This window comes from Vombatus ursinus, unplaced genomic scaffold, assembly GCF_900497805.2.
Source record: "Vombatus ursinus unplaced genomic scaffold, bare-nosed wombat genome assembly UNPS02000749.1, whole genome shotgun sequence".
Classification (NCBI taxonomy): Eukaryota; Metazoa; Chordata; class Mammalia; order Diprotodontia; family Vombatidae; genus Vombatus; species Vombatus ursinus.
The window spans coordinates 22,584,822-22,601,546 of NW_020940527.1; the positions used below are offsets into that span (position 1 = coordinate 22,584,822).

At 42.0% G+C, this 16,725-nt stretch overlaps 1 protein-coding gene across 2 annotated transcripts in view; it reads right to left on the reverse strand.

Moving 5' to 3' along the window:
- The window catches only part of OGDHL (oxoglutarate dehydrogenase like), a 62,142-nt gene that overhangs the window by 27,509 nt on the left and 17,908 nt on the right, over positions 1–16,725 (reverse strand). For both annotated transcript variants that reach the window (XM_027859493.1, XM_027859485.1), the window contains 6 exons: positions 15,019–15,214; positions 10,825–11,010; positions 7,837–7,939; positions 6,604–6,719; positions 5,948–6,102; positions 4,423–4,569 (listed from right to left, as the gene is read on the reverse strand). In XM_027859493.1, coding sequence (XP_027715294.1) covers positions 4,423–4,569; positions 5,948–6,102; positions 6,604–6,719; positions 7,837–7,939; positions 10,825–11,010; positions 15,019–15,213 — 902 coding nt within the window. In that variant the 5' untranslated portion in view covers position 15,214. The remainder of the gene's footprint in view (positions 1–4,422; positions 4,570–5,947; positions 6,103–6,603; positions 6,720–7,836; positions 7,940–10,824; positions 11,011–15,018; positions 15,215–16,725) is intronic.

The window sequence follows — 16,725 nt, forward strand, 5'->3', positions numbered from 1 at the left end:
TATTTAATTGGAAGAAAAGCTAAAGTTCAGTTAGGGGCTGGTGAAAATAAAGACATGATCTTTTTTTTCCTGTCTGAAATCTACCCACAGAAGCCTTGAGGGACTGTGGATCCCAGGTAAAGGACCCCTGAACTAGATGATCTCTAAGGTTCCTTCTATCTCTAAATCTATGAGCTTAGAAAGAAGTGAGAGGGGACGTGTCAAGAAATACTAATGTGGCTTTATTTTTAGCTTCCGCATTCCCCCAGTGCCCAGTAATGTGCCTGACACATGGTGAAGACTGGATAAATTATCATTGATTGATTGATTGATTTTAAAACAGAAGCAAGGACATATAAACAAAAGATGAATATTTTATATTCTCTGAGTGGCATATTCCTGTAAAAACAGGGTCAGGAAGGTTAAAGCTAAGAATGAGCTAAGGCTTTTGAAAGATGCTAACGGAAATAAATAAAAAGAACATTTTCTTTTCCACTCTCTTGGTGCCAAAAGAACAAGGAAGAAGCAGGTAGAGGTTGGGGTAGATGAAATAATGATGATTGATGACAGGGAGAAAGTCAAGCTACTCAATTTCCATTAACTCCTGTGTTTGAGGAGAATGACTGAAAAAGATATAACCAAAAGGGTTAAAAAACTGAAACCTAAGATAAATGTAGACACAGTAATAAAGTGTCTGTGGGCCTTCAGTGTGTTCAGGTCATCTGCCCCTGATTAAATTATATTGAAGGAAATGGGGGGGAAAAAACTTCTATATGTGATGGCTGATTTTTGTCTTTACTGGGTATTTAAAGAATCATGGAGATAAGAAATATCACAGGGCTTAAGAATGACAAAATCTGTCCTTCTATTTTTTTTTATGGGGAAAAGGTAGAATCCATGAACTGATAAATTTGACAATGATCCCTGGCAAAAAAAATTAAAATGAATTATTAAAAGAATGATTAGAAAAGGAAGTGATCACTAAAAGTCAGCAAGGAACTAGGTCTGTATCCCAAAGAGATCCAAAAAAAAAAAAAATGGAAAAGGACCTCTTTGTACAAAAGTATTTATAGCAGCTCTTTTTGTGGTGGCAAAGAACCAGAAATTGAGGCGTGTCCATCAATTGGGGAATGATTGAATAAATGGTAAATGAATGGAATGGAATACTATCGTGCTATAAGAAATGATAAGCAGGAGGATTTCGAAAAATCCTGGAAAGACTTACATGAACTGATGATGAGTGAAATGAGCAGAACCAGGAGAATATTGTATACAGTAACAGCAACATTGTAGGATGACCAACTATGAATGACTTAGCTATTCTCAGAGATAAAATTATCCAAGACAATCCCAAAGGACTCACCATGAAAAATGCTATCCACATCCAGAGAAAGAACTGATGGAGTCTGTCTGCAGATCAAAGCATACTATTTTTAACTTTATTTTTTCATGGTTTTTTTTCTTTTGATGTGTTTCTTCTTTCACAACATGACTAATATGGAAAGATGTTTGATATGATTGGACATATATAACCTATATCAAATTGTTTACTGTGTTAGAGAAGGGGAAGGGAAGGAAGGAGGGAAAAAACTGGGAACTCAAATTTTTTTAAATGAATTAAATGAATTAAAAATTGTCTTTACGTGTAAGTGGAAAAAATAAAGTAATATTAAAAATAAAAGGCAGTGTGGGGTCATTAAGGATAAATGATGCTATTCTAGACTTATCTTTGTAACTTTTATGAAACTAGTAAGTTACTTGATGGTAAATCAAGGAAATGCCACAAACAAAGCATATTTGCATTTCAGCAAAGCACAAACCAAAGTCTTTTATAATATTCTTATGGATGAGATGGAGAAGTATGTCCTAGATGATAATATAGTGAGAAGGATTCTGAACTGGCTGAATGATCAGATATTAAGGGCACTGATTAATGAATCAATATTAATGGGGAGAGAGGTGGGGAGTAGAGAGCTGCAAGGCATTATCCATTAAATTTATTGGTGACATGATACTGAGAGGGAAAACTAATACAATAAATGACCAAATCAGGGTTCAAAAATGATGTCCTTAGGTTGGAATGATGGGTTGAATCTAATAAGATGAAATGGAATAAGGATAAGTGTAAAGTCCTGAACTTAAGGGAAGGGTTAAAAAAAACCCAAATGTGTAGGAGAGGATGGAGAAGGTGAAACGTGAGGGAGATTCATGAGAAAAGACCCAGGGGTATTAGTATATACACTCCAAGCACAATATGAGCAACAGTACCTTGGCAGCTAAAAAGCTAATGAAATTTTAGGATTTTTTAATAGATATGTGAAAAGCAGCTTGATGTAGTTGAGAGAGAACCAGCCTCAAAAGCCAGAAAGAGCTGGGCACAAGACCTGCCTGTGACACATACTGCCTGTGTGAGCCTGGGCAAGTCATTTTTTCTCTAGCCACTGCTGCCCATAAAACTTGTGAATGCACTTGAACCTGATTAAAATGTAATTTTAAAATGCAATTTTAAATGTTTAACAAAATAAATAAAAATACAATAAAACATATATAATGTTAATTTGTGGTTTTCTAAATCAGTATGGCAGCTAAGTGGTTCAGTGGATAGATCTTCAGGCCTGGAGTTGGAAAGATTCCTCTTCCTGAGTTCAAATCTGGCCTCAGACACTTATTAGCTGTGTGATCCTGGGCAAGTCATTTAACCCTGTTTGCGTCAGTTTCCTCATCTATAAAATGAACTGGAGAAGGAAATGGCAAAACCACTTCTTTGCCAAGAAAACCCCAAATGGGGTCATAGAGTCAGACACGACTGAAAATGACTGAAAAAAATCACAACAAAAAAGTCAATACGTGGCCAGCAGGCATCTGTTTCTATTTGAGTTTGATACCATTGCTCTAGGGGGCTCTGGAAGACCAGATGTTTTAATGGCTTACCTGCCTTGATAGGGTGAGTTCTCTCAACTGGGGAGTATCCTGTACCAGTGAAATCACCCGCCGGTCCAGTCCATATCCCCCATCGCTATCAGTAGATACATGGCATCCAGAATACAGGAGGCAATTGTCCTTCTATCCTCTGCCCCAGTCAGATAATTTCACAAGTTTTGTTTTCTATTCTGAGTCCCACATTTTGGGACAGGCATTGAAAAGCTATGGCTCATCGAAAAAGGGAACAAGATAATGCAGGGATTTAAAACCCTGTTCATAAGATAGGTTATGGAGAAGGGAAAAAAAGAAAACCAACTAGGCACGTTTATAACTTGGAGAAGGGAAGGCTAGAAAGGGCAAAGATCTTCAAGTATTTGAACTGTTGTCATGGGAGAGAGATTGTAACTTGTATGGATGGTTCTAGAAAGGAAAACTAGGGCCAAAGAGTGGAAATTATAGCAAGATATTTTGACTCAGCATAAAGATCAAAAGAATAAAGATTGAGAGTTTGAAGAGACCTTGATGTTATCCAGTCTAATCTACAGATATAGAAACCAAGGCCTCAGAGAGGTTAAGTAACTCGCCTGAGGTCACATAGTCAGCATATATATCAGAGGCAGAACTTTGAGCCCAGGTCTTCCTGGCTACAAGACTGACTCTCTACTCACTATTCCATTCTGCCTCTCACATATCTACTAAAGAGTGGAGCCTGGATTTGAACCTATGTCCTCTGAATCCAAATCTAGTACTCTTTTACACTATAACACAAATTTATTAACAATGCCCCCAAATGGAATGGATTCCTTGTGAGATATTGAGTCTTCCATCAGTGAAATGGGCTTCATTGTGAGATAGCAAATTCTCCATCACTGGAGTTTACAGGAGCAGAAGTATCTGACCTCTTGCTAGAGATGCTGTTGAAGGTATTCATGTGATGGTTAAGGGGAAGGCGAGATGATTCTGAAGTCCCTCCCAACTTTGAAAGTCTAGACATCTTCTCTGTTGACGATGGTGGATGAGGAATGGATACACATGGGGACAAATGGATGGACGGACAAATGAAGGAGAGGAAGGAGCCTCTAGAGTAAAGTTCTAAAGATATTAGTATGACAAGAATTTTCAATTTACTCCCACCAACCTCTCTGCCTCTCTCCTCATTCTCCCCAACAGTAAGTAAAGCCCCAGATGACAACTAGGCATGGCCCAGGATGTGGTGAGGAAAATTCTGTAACAACTGTGCAACTCTGGGCTGGTTCATTTTTTTTTAAAGTATTTGTAAGGTTGGGCTCATCCTTCATCTCAGAATAGTAAAAGGATCTGCCCAAGGACCTAGAGGGCATAGAAAGGCTAAAGGTTCACTCAATGGCACTAGCTGTAGACCCTAGACATAACCCAAGAGCTAGACATGCTGGTACTGGATCTGCCTGAGAGAAAAGGGAATCCGGTCCTACCCAAAGAGTTTCACTAGCCCCCTTAAACCCCGTCACTCCCACAAACAGTTCCTTTCTCCCCAGCTCCCACCTGTGAGGCATTCCCAGAATCACGTTCTCAATCCCCATCTCGCTTGACTTGTCGATGATCGTCTTGAGGGCAGGAATCATGACCTCGCAACCCTCCAAGCCGAACCGCTTCTCTGAGGACCACTTCCGGGCCAGGAAGTCCTCAAATCTGCCATAGGGAGAGGGGAAGAGGAGGGTCAGTATCTTCAAGAGACGCTAGCAGGCACACTCATGGGAGTCCACAGGAGTGGACCCAACCAACACACAACTGTGTCGAGGAGAAGCAGATCTTTTGACAAAATGTTAGATTTAAGTCGAACGTAGCTTATTCATATTGGGGAAAGAGATAGATAGTCTTGCACTATACCAGAGAGGGGTCTTAATATTTTTTGTGTCGTGAAGCCTTCTGACCATCTCGTAAAATTTATGGACCTCTTCCCAGAACAGTGTTTTTAAATATATAAAATAAAATGCACAGGATGACAAAGAAAATCAATTATACTGAAATAAAGTCATCAAAACGTTTTTTAAAATAAGCTCAGGCACCAGCCCTACGAGCCAATGAACCTAAGATCCAAAGTCAATCTGCCTCATCTCAGGAGATATGGGGAGAAGCCAATGGCTGCCTAGCTCATTTGTCTTTGTCCAAGAGGTGGGAGGAGCAAAAGTTTGGAGTAGTCAGCCCAATATTCTCTCTCTGTGGAGAAGAAGAAGGTGCCAACAGTAAGCAGGACCCTCAATAAAACCAACATGGAGAACCTAGGGTATAAGGAAGGGCTGTAGGTTCTGCCATTTAGCAGCATCAGATGGCACCAGTCTTAGCCCCTAAATACACCCAGGTGTGGGGCACGCCGGGACCGGGCCCACCAAAGAGGAAAGGGAATTTGTGGTTCTACCAAATGGCCTCACTAGTCCCCTAAACCCAACCCCCACCAAAAACAACCCCTTCTCTCCCCCAGCTCCCACCTGTGTAGCAACAGGTATACTTATGTAGTCACCTCTGCTCAATTAAACAAAGTTCATTTGAAAAATAATGAGTGGCGGGTGGGGGGAGCTGGTGTTCTCTGCTACTCCCTTAGAGAGTGGGGATTTGGTCTGAGTCCGTGTTCCTGCCATTTGGGATCTAACGCGGGGCAAACTGCCTCAATAGCCAATATTTAGCTTTCTGACATTCTTGCCTTATTTCCAATCCCAAATGCTCCTCTCATCCCAAGACTACTCTGTTCCATGAACATATCTACCTGGCTCAGTTCAGAAATAACATCAGGGATAAATAATACCTTTCCAAGCCACCAAAGAAAAGTCTGTCCCAGTGGAATTTCTGCAGGGCCTTCTCTCAAGTCAGAAACAGAATACTGTTCTGAATCTTGCTTTTAACCTACTCATTGTTGGGTTTCCAACTGGGCAGCCCAGGCCTTCCCTCTGCACACCAGTAGTGGACAGGATGGTGCTTAATTCCCCTCACTGAGAGAGCCAAATCCAAAATGGTCCCAGGAAGCAGGAGGTTTAAATGCTCCCAGAGCCCCCTCTGACTCCTGAAACCACACCTGGTGGACCGCACCAGCCGGGCCAACAACGTCCTCTTCTCCTCGTTGGTGAATTTCATCACTCCAGGAGTCTCAAACTTCCTCCGGATCCACTGACACTGTTCCACGTCATTAATGAACATGAACTCCAGGCCGATGTGCTGGCAGTAAGTGTTCTGGAGAGGAAGAGAGGGGCCCAGGGAAATTCCACAAGTCTGGCAAGTCACAACCTCATTCTTTTCATACAGAGAACCAAGGGAAGAGGGAAATGGGAACAAACCTTCGGGAGGCCAGGACAGAACCTGGCAAAGTCACGGCTGACTGACACATTCTCAAAAAGACGCTATCAGAATTTCATTTTTCTATCAATTTCACTTTGGACCTTGAGACAGCACATTACTTGCTAATTAATGACCAGGGAGCTATCTAACCACTTGACCTTCAAGTGGAGAAGGAATAAGGCTCAAAGACCATGCTGTGTAGCCTTTTAGGAGAGACTCAATCCAACCCACTTCTTCTGAAGATTGTCCTTCCTTTAAAAAACATAAACAACACCCAAACCATGCTTCTTTCCCTTCACATATCCCATCCCTTAGAGTATCCCTCTCTCATTGTCTTTCTGGAAGCTAAAATCTACATATTCCTCAGGATTGAGACCTTTGGTATGATTTGCTCACCTCCAAGCGCTTGATAATCTCTCTCAGGGACAGGGTGCTCTCTGTGCCCCCAATGAAGGTGGTTGTGGGCAAACGGAAAACCTTGTCCAGGTCAGATTCATGGAGATTATAGAAGGCTGATGGCATGAGAGTATACAAAAGAAAAAACATCAGAAACTCATCAAAGAGACTGGCATGGTGAGGGGCTGCATTGAAATGACCGTGAGCAGAGAGCAAGAGGAAGCAGGGTATACAATGGCACTCTAACAACATCCAATCAGAGTGGCTCTCAACCACTGTACCATGAACAAGAAGGAGAAGCCCAAGTCCCTTTAAGAGCAAGTAGTGACGTCTAATGAGAACACCACTGGTCATGGGGCTTAGGTCCCTGATTATAGCCCAGTGTTACTACTACGTGACTGGGGGTGATTCCCTTAGCTTCTCTGGTCTTATTTTCTCCCTTTGTAAAATGCGTAGATTTGTCTCTGCCCCTTCCTCTCAGGAACACTGTATGAATAAAAGAGATGAAAGATGGAGAAGTGTTGGAGAGAAAGACTATTAAGAGAGAAGAGGTTATGATATGATAGTGCAAGATTCAAAAAGGTCAAGCTAGAACATAGTCAGAATCCTTTCATTCTTCACAGAGTACATATTACGCTGAACCACCACTGTCCTGTTAGTCTAAAGAAGACCCTATATCTACGTGGTATTTCTAGAAGAGAGTGACTATAGGGAACTGGTGGGGTAGACAGCAAGAACTTCAGTCATTAATCCACGCCCACATCAGATGCAGTGTCTCTGAGGTGAGCAGAAGGCTGAGGATGGGGACACAGTTTGAATGTCCATTCTTTTTTGGCTCCTGAGTGACTGACGTCAGCAAATGAAGTCCCACCTTGGGCAGGACGCCACCATTCTTGATCTCCCTCAATGCCAGTGCCTTCCCTCAGTTCATTATCTCCAATTTACCCCATTTAACTTGTTTGTACAGAGTTATTTATATATGGTCTCCCCTGTACGGCCGTGAGCTCCTTGAGTGCAGGAAATGGGTTTCGCCTTTTCTTAGAATGCCCAGAGTTTAGCATAGTGCCTGGAAAATAGTGGGCACTTGATAAATGCTAGTTGATTGACTGGCAATGATGGCAAAAAAGGAAGGAAGACTTCCACAGGCTGATGATGACCACCCCTGACCCAGAGCATACCAACCCCCCACTAGTGCCTGGGCCCTTCTTTCAGGAGGTGGCTGCTGCTTCTCACCCAGCTTATCGATGGTGGTGATTAAATCCGAAGGTACAAACGAGTCCAGGTCAGCATCCAGAATTCCAAGGGGATCCAGTTGGGCCACATGGTGACCCCGGATCTGTTGGGGGAGAAGGTTACAAGTGAGCAGTGGAGGATATAGCCAGACAGTCTCACACCTCTGAAAACAGGGGGCACAGAATTCCCTCCACTTAACACCCAACAGAGAGGTGACACTATTTATTCATGCAGGCATCACAGAAATACCATTCTTAAGCTTACGGAGCCAGTGATCCCAGCAATGCCTATTAAGGCCTCATATTTTCCACCGCGCAGCAGTCTCCCACAAAGTAGGCCTAAAATGACTTAAAAGTTTAAAAAGATATATATATATATATATATATATATATATACACATACACACACACACATATATATACACGTATGTATATATTTATATATGGATGGATTATATATAGGTATATATCATATTATATATAGATATAAATATATAGATATATATAGATTTATATAAATATAGATAGATAGCATTAGATATATACAGATTTATATGAATAAATATGGTAAATATTACCACTACCCCAAAATCCCTCCCTGTATCCTAATCTTGTTGGCAGGTTTCAAATCCCCAAATATGTGATTCTATCACGTATCAGCATATGAAATATATAACCGTGTGTGTGTGTGTGTGCATTTAATGTATATATACATGTATATATATGATATTTTATAGTTTTTATGTTTCTTGTTCTTTATTTTAAAAGCCAAAGAAGACTTTCTTTTAAAAAGGAAAACATAAATATAACCACAATTAAGTTAAGTTGCTTTTTACTTGCATGGAGCATCAGAATGATTATGTCTATAAACTGATGACCCTCAAATGAAGAAATGCCAAGGTATTGGCCATAAAATTAAAACCAACTCCTCCACACAGCTGTCAAAATCAGCTTTCTAAATCACAGACCTGACCATGTCATCCCCCTCCTCAAAATCCAGCAGTGGTTTCACCAGTGTGCCTGTGGGTACCAGAATAAAACACAAATTCCTAAAGCCTTTCACTATCTGGCTCCAATCTCTCTTCCTAGACTTATTCCTCTTCACACACTCCACATTCCAGCCAAATAGGTCAGGAACGCATCATTCCATTGCCTATCTCAGTTCCTTCTAAAAGGCTGTCCACTTCAACTCCAGACTTGACTTGTGGGATGACAGATTTATAGCTGGGAAGGATCTTAGAGCCATCTTTCCTCATTTTACAGATGAGGAAACTGAGGCCCAGATAGGTTACTTGACTTGCAGGGGGGAAAGGATTTGAATTCAGGTTTTCTGACTGCAAATCCCAGACTTTTGCCACTTTATCGTAGCTGTCTGGTACACACTTCTTCCTCACCTCTGCCACTTAGACGTCTTAGCTTCCTTCAAGACCAAACACTGATGGGGAGCTCTCTCTTTCCTCATACATATCTATGTACATTTTAATTCCCTCAGCAGAAGGCAAATTCTCTGAGGGTAGGGATTGTTTTTGTTTTTTTGTCTTAATTTTCCCTAGCACCTAACAAAGGGCTTTGAACGTAGTGGACATTTTAATAAGTACTTATTGAATCAAACTAAGACATGAAAACACCCTCTGGGAATCAACAATTAGAGCAACCCTCCCAATTTGTATTTGCTAATTGGATGACATTATGGCAATTTTTATGTCACCTTATCATCACCCTTCCCTCCCCCACACCAAATTACCACTCCTCCCACATGCATTTTGTCTAAGAATCCCCTTCAGGGACAAGTTTCCACGATGAAATGGTACAATCTGTCACTAATTACTAGAAAATTCAAATATGATAAAGTTCATTACCCAGTCAACCCCAGAGAGCATCTTTGCAATTAGCCATGTTTGGTCAAGACCAAGAATGCAAGAAATTATCCAGGATCTTAATCTAGATGACCACTCAGAGACTCCATAATTCAAAAATTCCAGATAAATTAGGAGGGTTAACAAAAGAACTCAATTTTACAAGAAAGGAATGACCATAGGGCTCCTTTAAAAATGCTAGTTCACCCCCACCCAAATGCATTTGCAATATTTTATTCACAAAAATCCAATTTGCACACAACTTTGCAAAAGCAACAGAGCTATTGTGGACCTATAGCCCAGATAGAGTCACATCAGAATTGTTTTCTTTCCTATAAAGAAGGGCTCTCAATATAGTCAATTCTGTAGAATGCAAGAATTTAATTCCGAGATGGCTTCCTCCAGCACCCAGCAGACTTCTAGACCATCTCCTCTCCCTATGAACCGGTCTGAGCTTCAGAAATGCAAACCAAGGCAGTACAGTACAGTGGGCATTATATGGGATGATAGAAAGGATGTTAGACTTGGGAGTCAGAAGATACAAATTTTAGGCCTAGCTCTGCAACTGCTGGTCGTGGGACCTGGGGGGAGTCACCCCCCCTCTGTGGACACCATTTTATTCATCTGTAAAATGAAAGGGTGAGCGACCAGATGATTTCCCTCCTAGCTCTAAAGTTCTGAATCTAGCTCAAAATCACGTCTCCTCACAGGCACTAGTGATGATGCTACAATAACAGATTCACTGCTTATGAAAGTCTCTCCTCAGATATTTGTAGGTAGTACAGATGTTTTGATCTGTACCACACATTTTAGAGATGAAGAAACAGCAGCTCAGAGAGTTTCAGGTGTCCATGGTCATTCAGTTAATAAGAGGCAGAAGCTACAACTCAAACCCAGGTCTTCTGCCTTCCAAGTCCAATGCCCTTCTCACTACACCACACTGTCCCTAATAGATGGTGACAATGGTTAGCTGCCAGGCAGTAGGGGATGCATAAGTTAAAGCTTGGACTTTTATCCCTCTTCCTGATTTCTCTAAAGGAAGAGGTTATGTTTCCCCCCAACAGGTCAATGGCTTTCCTGCTCTCCTCCTCCCCCTAAAGGTGTGTGTTCTCTTCCCATCTAAATGCTCTTACCTGATAGGCACGGATCAGAGATTTCACGGCCAAGTGATCCGCCACCAGCTTCTCTGTCATGGCATTGCTCTTGGCCAGTCCAGGGCCATCTTGGATAGCTGCTTTATGAGTAGTGGATGGAAACCCTTGCTGGGCATGATCTGGGGCAGCTCCCATGCTGACAGATCGAAAAAAGGCATCCCAGGACTAGAGGCAGAAATGGGGAAATGGGGTAGACAGGTGATGACAGCGATGATGATGATGATAGCATTATTAATATCAACAATAATACTAAGTAGCACTTGACAGCACTTTAAAGATAAAGTAAGGGTCCTAAGGAATAGGTAGGAAGGCAGGAGATACCCACAAGAGGGCCTACCAGAAAGTCACAATTTACTACTAGGGGTTGGGGTTGGTATAGAAGGCTTAAGAAACAGCTGGTAGCAAAAACATAAATTCCAACCTCAACCAGGATTTGCACTTCCATAACCCTGGACAGTGAAAGCCCAACTCAAAGGCTGCTTTCTCCAGAAAAACTTCTCTGATTCCTCTGACCACCTTCCCCCTTGAACCTCATATAACACTTTGTTTTATTGTTCCAATATACCTAGTATCCCAAAAATCCTAGTGTAGTTTTAGGCTATTAAAGCTTAGGGAAATAACCTTTATTTATTTACACATACATACATGTATCATAAATATATATTACATATATATTATTATAAATACACACACATAATAATTATTTATCATTTATAATATAACTTTGAAAACTTATTAATTATTATATTGTTTAAATCTAATTAGAGACTGCACTCAGAATGTTATCCTAACCCCAGTAACTCTCCAGGAATAATGAAGATGGGTGCAAAGAATTTTGGGTTCTTCCCAGGTCCTGATTCCCCCCAAAACATTCTTATCACATAATATATGTGCTTGCATATTATAAACATATACATAAGACTGACATGGTTAAACACATAACACCACACAATATACACAGGGTGTCCAAAAGGTCTTAGTGCAGCTTTAAGTTTTATTAGCTTAAGCTTTAAGCTGCACTAAGACTTTTGGGATACCTGTATTAATCATGCAACATTCTGTATTTGGTTATCTATGAATATGTCTTATTCCCTTACTAGCCTCACCTCTACGAGAATAGAAATGTTTCTCAGCTAAAATTTGTATTTTCCCAAGTATCTTGGGCACAGAGATCTGCATAGAGTAGACATTTAATAAATGTTTGTTGATTGAGTGAATGAATGAATGAATGGAGAATCCAATGAAAGAAGCTATGTAGTGTGGCCAAACTTAGAGTGCTCTAACTGGTGCTTTAAGGTTTTCAAAGTGCTTTCCTTCTGTTGTTTCATTTAAGATTCACATTGTTCCCACTGCCTACAGTGTCTTACTCTTTGCAAATGAGTTAATTCACTTTCTCCCCGCTGATTTTTGCAATGTTCCCTGGACCATCCTAGTCGAGCCCCCTGAGCTCCCTCATGTGCTGCTCAACTCACTTCATGCTGGGGAACACATGAAGTGACCCAGAAACCCTCATGGTGGGCCCTTGGAGGCACGGCATGAGGGGAATGGGAGTCACTCTGAAGTTTTCCAGACATCAGATCCCATCTCAGTCTTTCCGCAGTCACTATTTCCTAAAGCCTCTCCTCTCCAGACATCAGCCTCACTCAAGTCATTTCCCCCTGACTCAGAGCCTCTTGGGGTTCATAAACATGGAGCTAGAAGGGGCCTTGCCCCTCCAGTGACTTGCCCAAGATCACACAAATAGTGCATGCCAGGCATGGGATTTGAACCTAAGCCCTCTGAATTCAGAACCAGTGGCCTTTCCACTGTGTCAACAACCTTCAAGGTCATCCAGTCCAAACCTTGCCTGAAGTGTCAATCCCGTCCATAAAAAGGGATCCTTTGCAAGTGGTCATCTATCATCTGCTTTAAAACCTCAGGACAAGGAATTCTCTAACCCAGGGGTGGGGAACCTGTGGCCTGGAGGCCACATGTGGCCCTCTAGGTCCTCAAGTGCAGCCCTTTGAATCCAAATCCAGATTCAGTCACTTGAGAACCTAGAGGGCCACATGTGGCCTCCAGGCTACAGGTTCCCCACCCCTGCTCCTAACACCAAGGAGGAGGTCATTCCATTTTAGGACAACTCTGATTGTTAAGATGTTCTTCTGTAATATTGAGGCAAAATGAGCCTCCCTATAACTTCCACCAATTGTTCAAAGCTTGACAACCAAGGAGAATAAGTCTAAAACTTTTTCCACAGAAAGAAAGGATAACCTCCCCACTATTCCTTGATCTGGCCCAGCTTAGCAGTAGCAGAGATACTGAGAGCAAGCAACCAATTGATAAGTACTTTATTAAAGACTTATTATGTTCCAGGTACTGTGCTAGTCATTAGGTATACAAAGGCAAAAATGAAACCAGGCCCTCTAGGAGCTTATGTTCTATAGGGAGAGACATGTTACATATATAATTACATACAAGACATGCAAAATCTTTATGAGGTGGCACTCACATCTGGAGTGGTGAGGAGATGGAATCTGGGCTAAGTTTTGAAAGAAACTAGGGAGTCCAAGTATGGCAGTGAGGAGGGGTGCATTCCAGGTATGGAGATACATACAAAGGCAAAGAGGTGGGAAATGGAGAGTCATATATGGGGAAGAGCAAAAAGACCAGAACAGGAAGGAAGATAGAAGAGATCTCAGTCTAGACCTTGGAAGGTAATATCTACTGGGTGACATCTCTCTTTCTGTCTCTCTCTTTCTCCCTTTCTTCCTCTCTCTCTGTCTCTCTCTCTGTGTCTCTGTCTGTATCTGTCTCTGTCTCACACACACACACACACACACTCACACTCTCCCCTCCACTGAAACACAAACTCAATAAGTCGCCTGCTTTACCTCCCAGTATTTTCCATCTTACTAACTACAATTGTTTCCTCTGAATGGCATTTTCCTCTGAGTCATAGCTTCAACTGTAACATGGAAAGTACAACCCATGCTTTTTTTCCATCCTAGAGATGATGGAAGGAATTGATAATGATATGGAGCTAATTATGAATGATGGTTTTTCTTCTTCCTAAGATTATATCTGTTTTTAAAATAGATCACCATCACAGCTACATTTTTTCAGAATGTCATTTTGTATTTTGGGCTTTTTATTAATTCAATAAACACTTATTGGACGGCTTTTGCTCCACAATTGAAAAAAGCACTGTCCCAGCATCTTTATTTGAGGTCTCAGCCTGGAATTCTCCCTCAGATTCCAAGTTCAGACATGTTGGTGGGATGGAAAAAAATGGAATTAGAAAATCTGACATTGACACTCATGATCTTTAGGGCCTATCAGTGGTGGTCCTAGGTTAGGAGGCACTTTCATAAATCAAAGTTGACTTCATTTGGTGGTTTCTAAACCAAGAATACTTACCCCAAAACAGCAAGAGGCCACCATCAAATTATAGTAGGATTTAAAGCTGAAGAATTTGGACTTGAAAGGTCACATAATTTAGCCCCCAAGTTCTATAGATGAGGAGGTCAAGGGAGGTAAGGACAAACCCTAGGTCACACAGCTGGGATATGCAATTAATTAAAACTCTAATGACGGGGCAGCTAGGTGGCACAGTGGATAGAGCACCAGGCCTGGAGTCAGAAGGACCTGAGTTCAAATCTGACCTCAGAAACATGATACTTACTAGCTGTGTGACCCTAGGCAAGTCACTTAACCCTGATTGCCTAACCAAAAAAAAAAAGACTTCAGGCCTAAAATTGACAAAATAATGAGGCAAATATTCTGGCCTAGAGAAGCTTCCCTTAAATCACCGTATAGATCAAATACCTCCTCTGCCTACACAAAGGACAGGCTCCCAGAAAACCCTTTAACAAACCCTTTGTTGATCTAAACTGGACAGAGTTTATAGGCTTGGGACACAACAGCCTTCTTCACAAATAAAGTCAACCAAGATCCAGAGAGATCAAGCAAATCACCCAAGGTCACCCAGCAAGTCACTGGTAGAAATGGACTAGAATCCAGGCCTCACACAAGCACCCTAGTGCTAGTGCCTCTCTGAAAAGAGAGGCTTCTGCACAGGTACACTAAGACCACCACCGCCCAGCCCCTCTTCCACTTAAATCCCAACACCTCCCCTGGAGGGGAGAAAGGAAGCAGTATGCTGCCTCTCCAGAATCTTTGGGGTTCACCAACCTTGTGCACATTCTGTGGGTTTTCCAGCCATGCAAAGTACATTTCCTCCACATAGCTACTGTTGGTACTGCTTAGGAAGGCCTCAGGCGACCTAGAAGACATACTTCGCTGGCCCAGCAGTGAGACATTGAGTTTCGCCAGAAGCTGGGTGGCCTGAGGTCGAAGCCTGCCAGCCAGGACCTTCAGCTGATTCATCCTGGGAACAGAAGAAAGAACCATGAGAATTCAGCTGCCCTACCACCTAGTGGTTGACCATCCTGGCCCTGAATCGGTGACTTCAGTCAACAAATTCAGTACAAAGGAGAAAACGATGCCTGAACACAAGGAGCTAGCTAACATTCTGTTGGGAGAGACCACAAGCAGACAGACATATACATACAACAAAATATAAAACCAATAAATACAAATACACACAAAGTTGTTAAACACAGCTGGGGGAACTGGGAAAGGCCTCTTGCAGAAGGTAGAAGTTGAGCTGCGTCTTGACAGAAACCAAGGGGGCAAGGGGGAGAGCACAGAGCATTCTGAGCATGGAGACCAGAGACAGGGAACTGTGGGGGCTGTCATCAAGTGGAGAAACAGCAAACTGATCACCAAGTGTGGGGAAAGGAGTAAAGTTTAAGAAACCAAAAGGTAGGAAGGAGCCAGGTTAGGAAGAGCTTTCTTTCAAAGTCAAACAGAAGGCTTTGTATGTGATCATGGGGAAACAGGAACCACTGAAATTTAGTGAAGAGGGGAATGACATGGGCAGGTCTATGCTTTAGGAAAATCATTTTGAATTGGGAAATAGTTAAATAATTGGGAAACATTTAACTAACTATATGTATGTATGTGTATGTACATATGTGTATGCGTATATTATATATATACACATATAATTTTTAAAGGAAAATCACTTAGTGACTGAGTGTCAAAGTAGATCAATGTATGGAGAGAGCTGAGGCAGGGAGACCAATTGGAAGACTATTGCATAGTCCAGGTGAGAGGCAATGAGGACTTCAACTAAAATGGAGGCTGGGTGATTGAAGAGGAAATGTATACCAGATATGTTGTGACAGTAGAAACAAGATTTTGTACTGGATTCGACAGATGGGGTGAGTGGGAGTGAGAGATATAGGAGACACCACAGTGACCAGCCTGGGGGACTAGGAAGATGGCAGTGGCCTCGATAGTAATAGGGGAAGAAGGGAGGCAGGGAGGGGGGGAGATAATGATTTCTGTTCATTTGGGACATCTATGGGACATCCATTTTGGGGTGTCTAAAAGGCAGCTGGTGTTGTAGGACTGTGGCACAAGGGAGAGACCAAGGCAGAATCTGTGAGTTGCCTTCATAGAAATAACCATTTAACCCAAGTTGCTGCTGAGATCACCTGGGGGATGATGGCATAGAACAAAAAGAAAAGAGGACCCAGAGCAGAGCCCTGGGTTAGCCCCACAGTTAATCAGGCCATACAGGTATTTATATGACAAATCAAAGCATCAGAAATCTAGATCAGAGGCTACTGAGTTCAACCCTTTCATTTAACAAATGAGGAAACTGAGGCCTAGGGAGGTGAAGTATCATGCCAAAGGTGGTCATACAAGTAGAAAGTGTCAGAGGCGGGCTCCAAATGGCAGCTATAATTATTACGAGGGCACAGAAGCTGTCTCATTTCTCTTTGGATCTCCTCTAGCATTTAATGAGGGGCTCTGCACACAGCGGACATG